Genomic DNA, 12,500 nt, shown 5'->3' on the forward strand with positions numbered 1-12,500 from the left:
CACACACACACACACACACACACACACACACACACACACACACACATTTACATACGTACATTCAAAGCAACATACATGCTTATATAAAACATGTTTATGTATAAAGTTTCTTTGAATGTATGTATATATAATGTATATATTAAATGCATGCATACAAACTTTATGCACACGTGTATGTTTGTATACGTTTTCTTCTCTTTAATTTGCCCACGTTATTTCGTGTTTTTTTTTCTTATTGTTTTGCGAAATATGTTTGTCTTTTGGGAGGAACAGGGTATTTTTGCATTGTAGATAAAGTGTAGCGGGATCTTATTATGGATTACTGTTATTTTGATAGAAGAAAGAATTTACCATTGTATTGTTTGTTTGTTTTGTTTTGTTTTAAAGTTCCAAGAGTTCGGGACGAATGTCTTCATGTATTTCGTTTTTATGATTGGTGTTGTCCTTCTTCGCTGATGAACAGATGTATTATAATAAGTGTTTCGTATATGGTTTTAGGGGGGAAAAAAAAATATATAGTTAAATATCTGCCTCACATTCCAAAACAAGGATTAAAAATGCATTATCCTGGATCGTACTGTGGAAGATAAAAGAATATCTGGTATTACGATTTTTCGCCCGACTGGCAAAATTATTGATGCTGGAAACCGTGGCATGTTATTGACATCATTAATTAAATAATTAATTACCAACCTCATCAAGCGGTGGCATCGAGTCCATGCTATGCAGTGGGGAAAGGATTAGCTCGATATAACTTTATATCATCGACGTACCAACAAGAGAAGGTATAATCTGCAGTTCGTCGAAGCAACTGGTCATGTTTTTTTGTATATAAAGTTGATGTTTTGATCCACCGTTTACACCACAACGAAATATACTTGGTGGTATTTTATATTCTGTGGGAAAGAAGGCAACGTGTTTATTGCAGGGCATCCTGTTGGGCGCCATCGAAAAAGTAAATATGGTCTGAAGCACCAACAGGAAAGGCTTATCAAAGCGCTTGACGTGGGACTAAGACCGCGCCATGTGGTTTTGACCCTCTTTTGGAATCGGGCATTTTTTCCCTTTGTATCGCATTCATCAAAGGACGCGCGTATTTACCTTTTGCGTGCATGGAGGAGGAGGACGAGGGAGGATGGAGGGGGGAGATCCGTAGAGCTTAGAGGAAGGTCAGAGGAAGTGGGGGTGAGGAGGGGTGACGTTGGCGTACATAAGAGCGTGGTTTGTGTGGCGGAGGCGGGGGGGGGGGGGTGACAGAGGGGCGCACCTGTCTCGGATGTTGTAATCGAGTTTGTGATTGTGTTGAGGATCATTATTCATGGGAGGGGCGTGTTGTATGGTAATTAATGGTGTATGCACGCTGGAGATATGTATTAAAGTCTTGTACAAGCTTGGTTTGTTGTGCAGTGGTATAGAAGAAGCGTGCAGGTTTGTGAGAAAAGTACAGAGTCACATTCACAGTCTTTTTTCTCTTGCCTCAAAAAAAGGGCGCTTGGTTGCCCGAAGGCGCGCGTTTGCATTACGTAACAGTCATTATTAGATCATGGCGTTAATTACTCTAATATCGCATCAGCTGCTTTTGCCTGTCAGATATTCATGTTTTCGTATGTATAAGCTTATGATTCATTCATTCAGAAAATGTTTAACGATATTTCTACTCACGGTGAAACTCCCATGGCGGTAGAGTCTTGGATGCTGCGACTCTCGCAGGAAGTACCGCTATCAGGAACATATACACAGCTGTCACACATTTTCTAGGACACAATGCCATTGTAATCCCTCCTTCTGCTCTCAGGTTTCTGGCCGAGATACAGATGATAAGCTGCTTCTTAACTCCTGCTGCTGTCTCGTGAATTCATACACTCGCACGAAATGAAAACTAAGCTATATTTCCCTTCACTGTCTTCTTAAGCAAATATTCCTCAATATAACAGAATGTAGCCTCGCGTAGAGACCAATATGAAGAACAATACGCGCACGCCACTTTATCACTTAGCTCAAGAACAGTACACTCAAGACGTCGGCGAGGACACGACTGGTTTTGAGCTCAGCCAGACCAGCACTGACGCATTACGCTTGTCACATCCGCTGATTACCAGCTGTTTTTTTTTTGTCCCGGCGTTGTTGATCGTGGCTAACTGTTGGCGTTCGAATGTCGTTTTGTTTGTTTCCTGGTTGCTCCACGCTCGGCCATTTAAAGTCGGAAGAGGGTTTAAAAGGCGGCCAGGGAAAGATCATCGCGGAGGAGAGATAAAGTTATGGGAGTGCGGTGACTCATGTTGTGACGTTAAAAAGAGTTTCTAGAATGATTTCCTTTGGTTGTTGTTGTTTGTTTGTCTCAACAAAGAAAGTGGAATAACCTTTGTGTGATAGGTGGTTTAAAGACTGATTAACGTACATTAACGCCTGTAATCGTCGCGTAATATAATTAACGTGTCAGGGTGCCTTACCTACATACCTGTGTTTGTTTGTTTGTGTTTTTTAGTGTGTGTGTGTGTGTGTGTGTGTGTGTGTGTGTGTGTGTGTGTGTGTGTGTGTGTGTGTGTGTGTGTGTGTGTGTGTGTGTGTGTGTGTGTGTGTGTGCATGGGCGCGCATGCGTACGTGCAAGCGACCGTGCTTGCATGTTTGCGTGAATGATACAAGTTTAACAGAGGGCAGATGAAATGACACTTTGTTAATGCAATCACACATTCAGTTTAAATAGTTTATTTGATGAAGCTGAAATCGTTGTTTAAATGACCTTTACTCACACAAAAATAATAAATAAATAAAAAAATAATAAATTGATAAATACGTTTAAGTTCTCTGAATGATTGTCTGCAGTCTTCTTCCTCGTGTTACAAAATGTAAAGAACTGATTTCCCTGTCATATTAAAAATAGCTTTATATTGCTTATCCTAGAATTTAAAGGAATGGATATATGAGAACGATTACTGTGAATGAATACTAATGTAAGGTTAATGAATACGCAAAAGATAAGATATTTATGTTATTAATAAAGTTTTGCATTCAGTGAATGTCGTTCAGTGCATGAAGCAAACTGCCTTGCGTTCCGCTTGGCGCTTCGCAGTGTTACGAAGCGCACCATTTCAACGGAAGGGCTCCAGCGTGATACTTGTCTTCTTCGTGTGGCGCGCAAACGCTATGGTTCCTGTCGGTGGTGCGCATAGAAGACGACGCGTACATAGTTTATAAACAAATAATGTAGAACAGTGGTTTTTAACCTGGGGCGCGCGCTTCAAAGGGGGGCTTCAATTTTTTTTCGAAAAAGGCCGCGAGTCTTTGGAAAAAAGGCAGTAATTTCTCTGATTACCTTTGTTATTCTCTTAATGAGACCATGTTCACATAATGGAAAGTTTAATTATAATGCCACTAACTCATACTAATTAAAGAGACTAACAAAACATACTTATAATTTTCTTAAAATATGTGGGGGAATTTCATTTACAGATGCAAGGGAGGCGTGGAGGGAAGCACAAATTCCAAAAGTGGGGCGTGGTAGTTATACGGTTAAAAACCACTGATGTAGAATATCTAGAAATATACTTCAGTATAGACTCTACCATGTGTACTTTTATAATAACAAAATGTTGATGGGCACGTCTCCATTTGTATTATATAACATGTTAAGCTAACCATAGGATTTTAATTGTGAAGAAACATGAGATCATGACTTGACTCTTCAGTCTACCTGCTAGATTAATAATGGAAAATATGCTACATAAATATGAAAAGAAGATTGTTATAAATTCTAACACATATAACGTCGTAGTAAATGTATTGAAACACGAACTTTGAAATACAAGAAGCTCATGTGGGTCAATGGGTCGTGATTAAAAAGAATGAACGTTTGTTTACCGTGTGCGTTCAAGAAATTCATTTTGCCTCGCCTTTGTATTCTGTTAATTATACTGGTGTTGAGACTTTAATTAATAGATATCATTTCATGAAATATGTACAATGTTTGTATTTTTAAAAAGCTGTTCGATATTATAAAAAGTTTTGTTTACCCTTTTAAGAGTAAGTAGAAAACGGGTAGTGAGACCATTTTCTTCTCTGCTGAGGAAGGGTAAACTTGGACATTTCTTGGATTGTTTATTATTTGTGTTCTTCATATACGTACATTATATGGTACCCATTAAAGCCCCCCCCCCCCCCCCGAAAAGAAATGTGGTGGAGAAATTATTAAGTGAATATATTGACACGTAAGTGCAATAAAATATATGTCTCATCTATACATAATTAAATATTTTATGCATATCGGGAAATATAACGACATTAATAATCTTGTAGTGTATGTTTTATACAGACACAATATGGTAAAGCTCTATAAAGTTCATATTAGGGCAGAAATCTTCCTACCGCGTTATCTGAGTCATCCCTTCACAGTTTTTTATTTCTTTTTTTTTGTGGCTCCTTTTACCGGGGTTGTTTTAGGATGGTGGTCCTGCAGTGGGCACTGTCAGTGTGATATATAGGAGCAGGTGGACGAAGGATTCTTTTCTTTTGCATCTTTTTAGTCATCCTTTTAAGGAGGGAAATCAAGTTTTCTGTCGCCTGTGCTGTGGCCTCATCCGTACACTGGTATAAGTCCGTACTCACGAATGTCCTTTGGCGCCTGCAGTCTTTTGCCTCGTTTCGTGTTGATGTTTGCGAAAGCTGTGTATGTTCTTTATTTCGTAACGGCAATGTTTCTAAATAAGGAAAGTCGTATATTAAATAAAGAACATGACGGTTGAAGTGATTATCTCACGTATACACACACACACACACACACACACACACACACACACACACACACACACACACACACACACACACACACACACACACACACACACACACACACACACACACACACACACACACACACACACACACACACACACACACACACACACACACACACACACACACACACACACTAGCTATAACGGAAGTGTTTCGTAAAAAAGAGTTTCAAACAAAAGACGTGGCGATTACAGCGATTATTTATCTAACGCCTCTTTCCAATCCGACGGAAGCCGATTAGCGAGTGGCGAAATACCGCGGCGGGCGAGGCTGGAGTGGATTCGCGAAGGACTCGTCCATCTCCCGAGGCCGCCCAGGTCCACAGATCCACTGCTCTATTCCACATGCCTTTTCCACTCTTCCACGTCCCTATTTCACATCCCTGTTCCTCATTCTTGTTCCACTGCTCGACATCCCAGTTCCACTGTTCTACAACCCTGTTCCATTGTTCCACCTCTCTGCTCAACATCCCTATTCTACTGTCCCACATTCCTGTTCCACTGCTCCACGGTGAAATTCATACACGGAGACCCTTGTCTCGCAAAATCGGCCGCTTCTCCCTGCGTGAAAGTCGCAATCTGGCGCCACAACTTCATTGCCGCGTTCGAGATCAGTTTTATTAGGCAAAATCAGTCGTTTCAGAAGGTCTCTTATCTTTATACGGCGGATCGGCAAGTCGTGCGAACTCTAATGGGGTAATTGATGGTAGAGGGGGAAGGGAGGGAGGAGAGGCGGGAGAGGGAGAGGAGAGAAAGGATGGGGGAGGGAGGGAGGGGGTGGGGAAGGGGGAAGGGGGAAAGGAGGGGGAAGGGAAGGAAGAGGAGTATGAGCGGGGGAGGGGAAAGGAGGAAGGTGAGGGAGGGAAGAAGGAGGAGTAGGGGAAGGAGAGGAGGGAGGGGGAAGAGAGATTGCTACGACAAGAGATTGAGGGTGATTGACAAGTAGTCGTTCGCGTCTCTCATTGCTTAACGGCGGAAGGAGTCGTATATGGGGATGGTCGTGTTGTTAACGACTTGTGGGGGAGAGATAGGCGTTAATAGTGTGAAGGTTTGGTGTTCCTTCCTGGAGAGAAAGGGAGAGTGAGAATGAGAATGAAAGGAAAAAGAAGAGGGAGTGGGAGTGGAAGAGGGAGAGAACGAGGGAGAGGGTGAGGGAAAGGGAAAAGGAGAGCGAGAGGGAGGGAGGTTGAGGGTAAGGAAGGAGAGGGAGAGGATGAGAGAGAGAGTGAGGTAGAGGGAGGAAAGTTGATAAAAATGTGAGATATGAAAAGTGGATTTTGATAAGTTCCTATTATGCACATTTTTAGAACATCAAAGTTAGAAAAATTACCACCTGCACTTTTGATTTTTTTTCCATTCCAGACTTCGATGGAATGCGACAAAATACGTGTCTTGAGTATACAGAAGAGAAACATACAAATGTTACTTTGCGACAAAAGCGAGATCCAAGAAACGAGGGAAACGAAGCAGCGATACTTAATCACGTTTCGTTGGATAATTTGAAATATAAAGAATAAATGTCGTCTGGGATTTCAGAGAAGAGAATGGGAAGGAGAAGGATACAGGAAAGGATAAGGAAAGAGAGAAAGGGAAAGGAAGAGGAAGAGGGTGAGGGTACAGGGAGAGGGAGAAGCAGAGGGAGAATTAGAAAAAAAAACATAAAGAGAAATAGAAGAAGAGGGAGAAGAAAAGGAAGAAGGAGAAGACGACAAAAAAATAAGGAGAATTAAGCAAGCAGTATATATTTGGTTCGAGTATAATCTCTCCCGGTCTTCAGAGTAAGAGGCAAGAGCGTGAAAAACCAACGTGGCTGATTAAGAGCGGTGCAGATTCGTTTTTTTTTTCTTCTTCTCTTTCACTTTCTCCTACTCCTTCTTATTATTATTTTATCTCTTTCTTATCTTTTTTTCCTCCTCCTCCTTCTTTTCCTTTTTCTTCTCATTCTTCTTTATCTTCTTCTTCTTCTTCTTCTTCTTCTTCTTCTTCTTCTTCTTCTTCTTCTTCTCCTCCTCCTCCTCCTCCTCCTCTTTCTTCTTCTTCTTCTCTTTCTCCTTCTTTTTCTTCTTCTCCTTCTCCTCCTTCTATTTCTCCACCTTCTTTTTTTGCCAAAGGCTTACCAAGTGGCGGCGTCAAAACCTCCAGCAAACTCCAGACTCAAGACTCGACGACCTTGGTGTGTTAAAGCTGACACCCACGTGGTTCCCTGTCTTCTGCGATTGCTTCGGCGAGAGAATCCTTTGTCGCGGAGGAAGACAGGTGGGTGGGTCGGCTCCCGGGGAAGGAAGACGGAAAGGGAAAGAAGGAAGAAAGGGAAGGAAAAGAGGAAAAAAAGGAAGAAAAGAAAAGAAAAAAAAAAAACGGAAAGGACAGGAGGAAAAAAGGAAATAAATGTAAGGAAAAGAAGGAAGACAGGTGGATGGATCGTCTCCCGGGGAAGGGTCGGGCCGGGGAAGGAAGAGAGAGAGGAAAAAATAGGAAAAAAGGGAAGGAATGGAGGACATAAAGAGGAGGAAGAAGAAGAAGAAGAAGTAAAAAAGGAAAAGAAGGAAGCAAAGAAAGGGAGAAACAGGGGAAGGATATGCAGGCAGGGGCGCTCCCTCGATCCTCGCCGCCCTCGCCTGCAGTAGGAAAGGGAGAGAAGGAAAACTGGAGAGATAAGAAGGAAACAAAGAGTAGGAAAAGAAGGAAGAGAAACAAAGAAAATGGGAAAAGAAGGAAGAGAGGCAAAAAAAAAATGGGAGGGGCGAGGAAACGATGGAAAGGAGAAAATGGATAAAAGAAGGAAAAGGAGGAAACAAAGAAAAGGAAACGAAGGGAAAGGAGGAAAGGAAGGAGAAGTTGGAAAAGAGGGAGAACTATACATGGACTCAAACACCCTCAGTTGCATAACGAAGAAAAGGAAAAGAAGGGAAAATAAATGAAATATAAATAAGCTTAGAAAAGGAAAGGAAAATAAGGAAAAAAGTGAAAAGGAGGAAATAAAGAAATAAGAAACTAGGAAAGAAAAGTAGGAAACGAACAAAAAAAAGGAAGGAAAAGAAAAAAGGAAAACAGAGGAAGGAGCATAAGTTAAAGAAGTAAAGGAAAAAGAAGAAAATGGGAATGGAAAGGTAGGAACCAAAGAAAAATGGAAGGAAATGAAGGAAAAGTAGAAAATGAGTGAAACATGCTTATGCAAACATGTGTAGGCCCGTAAGTAAGACCAGATCAGCGATATGCATAAAGCAAGCGTGGTTCCTCGTGCCTGATGGATAATCCAGCGCCTGCCTCGTTAGCCTCTTAAATTGTCTCGGCCGAACATGGTATCGTATCCCGACGAGTCTGAAATAGATTCGAAGCGGGTCGGATATGGCTCTGAGACGGGTCTGGAAAGGGTGTTAAAAATGCGGCCTAAGACCGATCTGAAACAGGTCATAAGCGGGTCTGAAACAATTCTAAGACGGGTCTGAAACTGGGCCTGTGATTGGTTCCCTAGGCTGTCGTATTGGCCCTTATCTCGTCTTATCTCGTGCCAATTGAGAGGCTGCTGGATCGCTGCCACTAGGGGGTAGGGAGGGGGGAAGGAGGGGTAGCTCCGACGGCCGTGGTCCTGGCAGGAAATTGAAAACCGAAATTATTATCGAGCACATACAAAAAGCAAGGAACGCGTCACCTCGTCCATGTTAGTAGTGAGAGGGAAGAGCATAAGTGAAAATTAAAGAATACTGTGAATATATATGGGGATGGAGGACGGGATAAGGGGATTGAGGACGAGGGGGAAGATGATCGTTTGCGAGTGAAAGTTGTGCGAGTTCTAGAGCCAGAATAGTGTATGAATTGTGCGAGTTCTAGAGCCAGAATAATGTGCGAATTGTGCGAGCACGAGTTGTGCGAATTCTAGAGCGGGAAGAATGTGCGAACTGTGAGAGTTCGAGCACGAGTTGTTCGAATTTTAGAGCCATAATAATGTGCGATTTCTATAGCCGGAAAAATGTGCGAATTGTGCGAGTACGAGTCGTGCGAATTCTAGAGCCGGACGAGAGGCACTGGAGCCAGCGTCCGCGCACACACAGCGTCCCTCGGGAACATCCGCCGGAACCATTGGGGAATTACGGCGTCTCAGATGGACTGTGCGAATTAGGTTGGGTTGTGGGACAGGCGGAGGGAGGGGGAGGAGAAGGTAAGGGGGAGGGGAAGGGGATGAGCGTGAGGGAATGAAGGGGAGTGAAATGAGGGGGTGATGGTGAGGGAGAGGGAGATGGATCGGGGTTGGAGGTGAAGGTGAAGGTGAGGTAGAGGGAGAAGGAACGGAGATAGGGGTAAGGGAGAAGGAGATGGTGAGGGCAAGAGTGAGGGGGAGCGAGAAGAGAGAATTGGTTGGGGTAAGGGGAGGGAAAGGGAGAGGGAACGGGGAAAGTATGAGGATGAGGGCGAGGGAGAAGGAAAGGGCGAGGATGATGGAGAGAACAAGAAGAAGAGGTTAGATACAGGGGAGTGAGGCGTGAGGGTGATGGTGAGGAAGAGGGGAGGGGGAAAGTGAGGGCTGGAGGTGAGGGAGAAGTGAGAATAAGTGTGATAATGAGAATAAGGGACAGAAAGCGAGAGGGAGATAACGAAAAAAGAAAGAAAGAAAGAAAAAAGAAAGACAGAAAAATGGAAAAGAGTGAAAGAGAGAGCACGAGAGCGACTCTTTAAGTCCTCTCCCAACTAACATTTCATATGTAAGAATGTTGGAGATAATTAACATTTTTTCTCATTAACCAGCCGGCGTTCCAGCAGCAGGTCTGAGATGCTAATGTTTACGAGGCCTCCTGTGTAATTTTTACTTTGCAAATGCCATTATATAAGACCCACCTTCCCTTCCCTCCCCTTGCCTAACAAGTGTACCCCCCATCGCTTACCTAAACATTTACCCTCCTTTTCTTACCCAAATATTTTACCCTCCTTTCCTTACCCAAATATTTTACCCTCCTTTCCTTACCCAAATATTTTACCCTCCTTTCCTTACCCAATATTTTACCCTCCTTTTCTTACCCAAATATTTTACCCCCGGACTTTCTTCTACCAGGATTTATCATTAGCCAATTTTTTCAGTTTTTTATTATATTTTTTTACGACCACCGTCTTTTTTTCTTCAATTAATTAGTTAATTAAATATTCTTTACGAGCTCCGTATTTTTTTTCTTTTATTTATGAATTATATATATATATATATATATATATATATATATATATATATATATATATATATATATATATATATATATATATATATATATATTGTCGCGGATCTGAAAGAGACACGTGTCGTAAGGAAAACGTTCCTCTTCTCTTGCAATTGTGCCTTTTCCAGCCGGCCTTCAAATACTTTCAAAGTTCACGAAACCAAAATGCGAAAATGGGAGAGGAAATGGGTGGAGGAGAGGGGAGATAAGAACGGAGGAGAGGGGCGGAAGTGACGTTATTAGCGGGGGTAAAAAAAAAAAAGATGAAAATCGAGAATGCCATGATTTGGTGTCTTTCTTGAAGAAATAACTAGCACGAATTCATACTGATTTCATATATATTTTTCATTATTAAAAGAATCGTTACCTTTTTTAAAATAAAGCTTCAAAACATGAATTTCTCTTCTAATCTTTTAACAAAAACCCTCCCCACACGCCCCTCCCCCACCTTCTTTGCATCGAAAGAAAATTTTGATCGAACCGACAACGGGTCTAAATGGTCTCCTCTGCGATTGCACGAAAAGGGCCGATGAGGAAGGTGATTGGCTGAGGATGGAGTGCTTGAGGAGGAAGATTTCGGGGGGTGGGGGAGTGGAGGTAGAGCAGGAGTGGGGGCGTGGAGGTAGAGCAGGAGTGGGGGAGTGGAGGTAGAGCAGGAGAGAGGGAGCGGAGGTAGAGCAGGAGTGGGGGAATGGAGGTAGAGCAGGAGAGAGGGAGTGGAGGTAGAGCAGGAGTGGGGGCGTGGAGGTAGAGCAGGAGTGGGGGCGTGGAGGTAGAGCAGGAGTGGGGGCGTGGAGGTAGAGCAGGAGTGGGGGCGTGGAGGTAGAGCAGGAGTGGGGGAATGGAGGTAGAGCAGGAGAGAGGGAGTGGAGGAAGAGCAGGAGTGGGGGAGTGGAGGTAGAGCAGGAGTGGGGGAGTGGAGGTAGAGCAGGAGTGGGGGAGTGGAGGTAGAGCAGGAGTGGGGAGTGGAGGTAGACCAAGAGTGGGGGAGTGGAGGTAGAGCAGGAGTGGGGGAGTGGAGGTAGAGCAGGAGAGAGGGAGTGGAGGTAGAGCAGGAATGGGGGAGTGGAGGTAGAGCAGGAGTGGGGGAGTGGAGGTAGAGCAAAAGTGGGGGAGTGGAGGTAGAGCAGGAGTGGGGGAGTGGAGGTAGAGCAGGAGTGGGGGAGTGGAGGTAGAGCAGGAGTGGGGGAGTGGAGGTAGAGCAGGAGAGAGGGAGTGGAGGTAGAGCAGGAGTGGGGGAGTGGAGGTAGAGCAGGAGAGAGGGAGTGGAGGTAGAGCAGGAGTGGGGAAGTGGAGGTAGAGCAGGAGTGGGGGAGTGGAGGTAGAGCAGGAATGGGGGAGTGGAGGTAGAGCAGGAGTGGGGGAGTGGAGGTAGAGCAGGAGTGGAGGAGTGGAGGTAGAGCAGGAGTGGGGGAGTGGAGGTAGAGCAGGAGTGGGGGAGTGGAGGTAGAGCAGGAGTGGGGGAGTGGAGGTAGAGCAGGAGTGGGGGAGTGGAGGTAGAGCAGGAGTGGGGGAGTGGAGGTAGAGCAAGAGTGGGGGAGTGGAGGTAGAGCAGGAGTGGGGGAGTGGAGGTAGAGCAGGAATGGGGGAGTGGAGGTAGAGCAGGAGTGGGGGAGTGGAGGTAGAGCAGGAGTGGGGGAGTGGAGGTAGAGCAGGAGTGGGGGAGTGGAGGTAGAGCAGGAGTGGGGGAGTGGAGGTAGAGCAGGAGTGGGGAGTGGAGGTAGAGCAGGAGTGGGGAGTGGAGGTAGAGCAGGAGTGGGGTGTGGAGGTAGAGCAGGAGTGGGGGAGTGGAGGTAGAGCAGGAGTGGGGGAGTGGAGGTAGAGCAGGAGTGGGGGAGTGGAGGTAGAGCAGGAGTGGGAGTGGAGGTAGAGCAGGAGTGGGGGAGTGGAGGTAGAGCAGGAGTGGGGGCGTGGAGGTAGAGCAGGAGTGGGGGAGGGGAGGTAGAGCAGGAGTGGGGGAGGGAAGGTAGAGCAGGAGTGGGGGAGTGGAGGTAGAGCAGGAGTGGGGGTGTGGAGGTAGAGCAGGAGTGGGGGGTGGAGGTAGAGCAGGAGTGGGGGAGTGGAGGTAGAGCAGGAGTGGGGGAGTGGAGGTAGAGCAGGAGTGGGGGAGTGGAGGTAGAGCAGGAGTGGGGGAGTGGAGGTAGAGCAGGAGTGGGGAGTGGAGGTAGAGCAGGAGTGGGGGTGTGGAGGTAGAGCAGGAGTGGGGGAGTGGAGGTAGAGCAGGAGTGGGGGAGTGGAGGTAGAGCAGGAGTGGGGGAGTGGAGGTAGAGCAGGAGTGGGGGTGTGGAGGTAGAGCAGGAGTGGGGGAGTGGAGGTAGAGCAGGAATGGGGGAGTGGAGGTAGAGCAGGAGTTGGGGGAGTGGAGTTGGAGAGGGAGTAGGAGTGGAGGTGAAGTGATGGGGGGTTAGAGTTAGAGTTTTGTTTTCATGTGAAGGAAGTAAAAAGAGGCAACCGTCATTATGAAGATGAATCAGCTAATTATAGATATGATTTCGAAAATAAGAT

At 45.2% G+C, this 12,500-nt stretch overlaps 2 protein-coding genes across 2 annotated transcripts in view; one reads left to right on the forward strand and one right to left on the reverse strand.

The window, feature by feature from the left end:
• Positions 1-2,076, reverse strand: part of LOC119595815 — a 5,425-nt gene extending 3,349 nt beyond the window's left edge. The window contains exon 1 of the mRNA XM_037944990.1: positions 1,663-2,076. Within this exon, the coding sequence (XP_037800918.1) occupies positions 1,663-1,771 (109 nt within the window). The 5' untranslated portion in view covers positions 1,772-2,076. The remainder of the gene's footprint in view (positions 1-1,662) is intronic.
• Positions 1-12,500, forward strand: part of LOC119595549 — a 200,972-nt gene that overhangs the window by 36,543 nt on the left and 151,929 nt on the right. The window lies entirely within an intron of this gene.

Source organism: Penaeus monodon, chromosome 36, assembly GCF_015228065.2.
Source record: "Penaeus monodon isolate SGIC_2016 chromosome 36, NSTDA_Pmon_1, whole genome shotgun sequence".
In the NCBI taxonomy this organism is placed as follows: Eukaryota; Metazoa; Arthropoda; class Malacostraca; order Decapoda; family Penaeidae; genus Penaeus; species Penaeus monodon.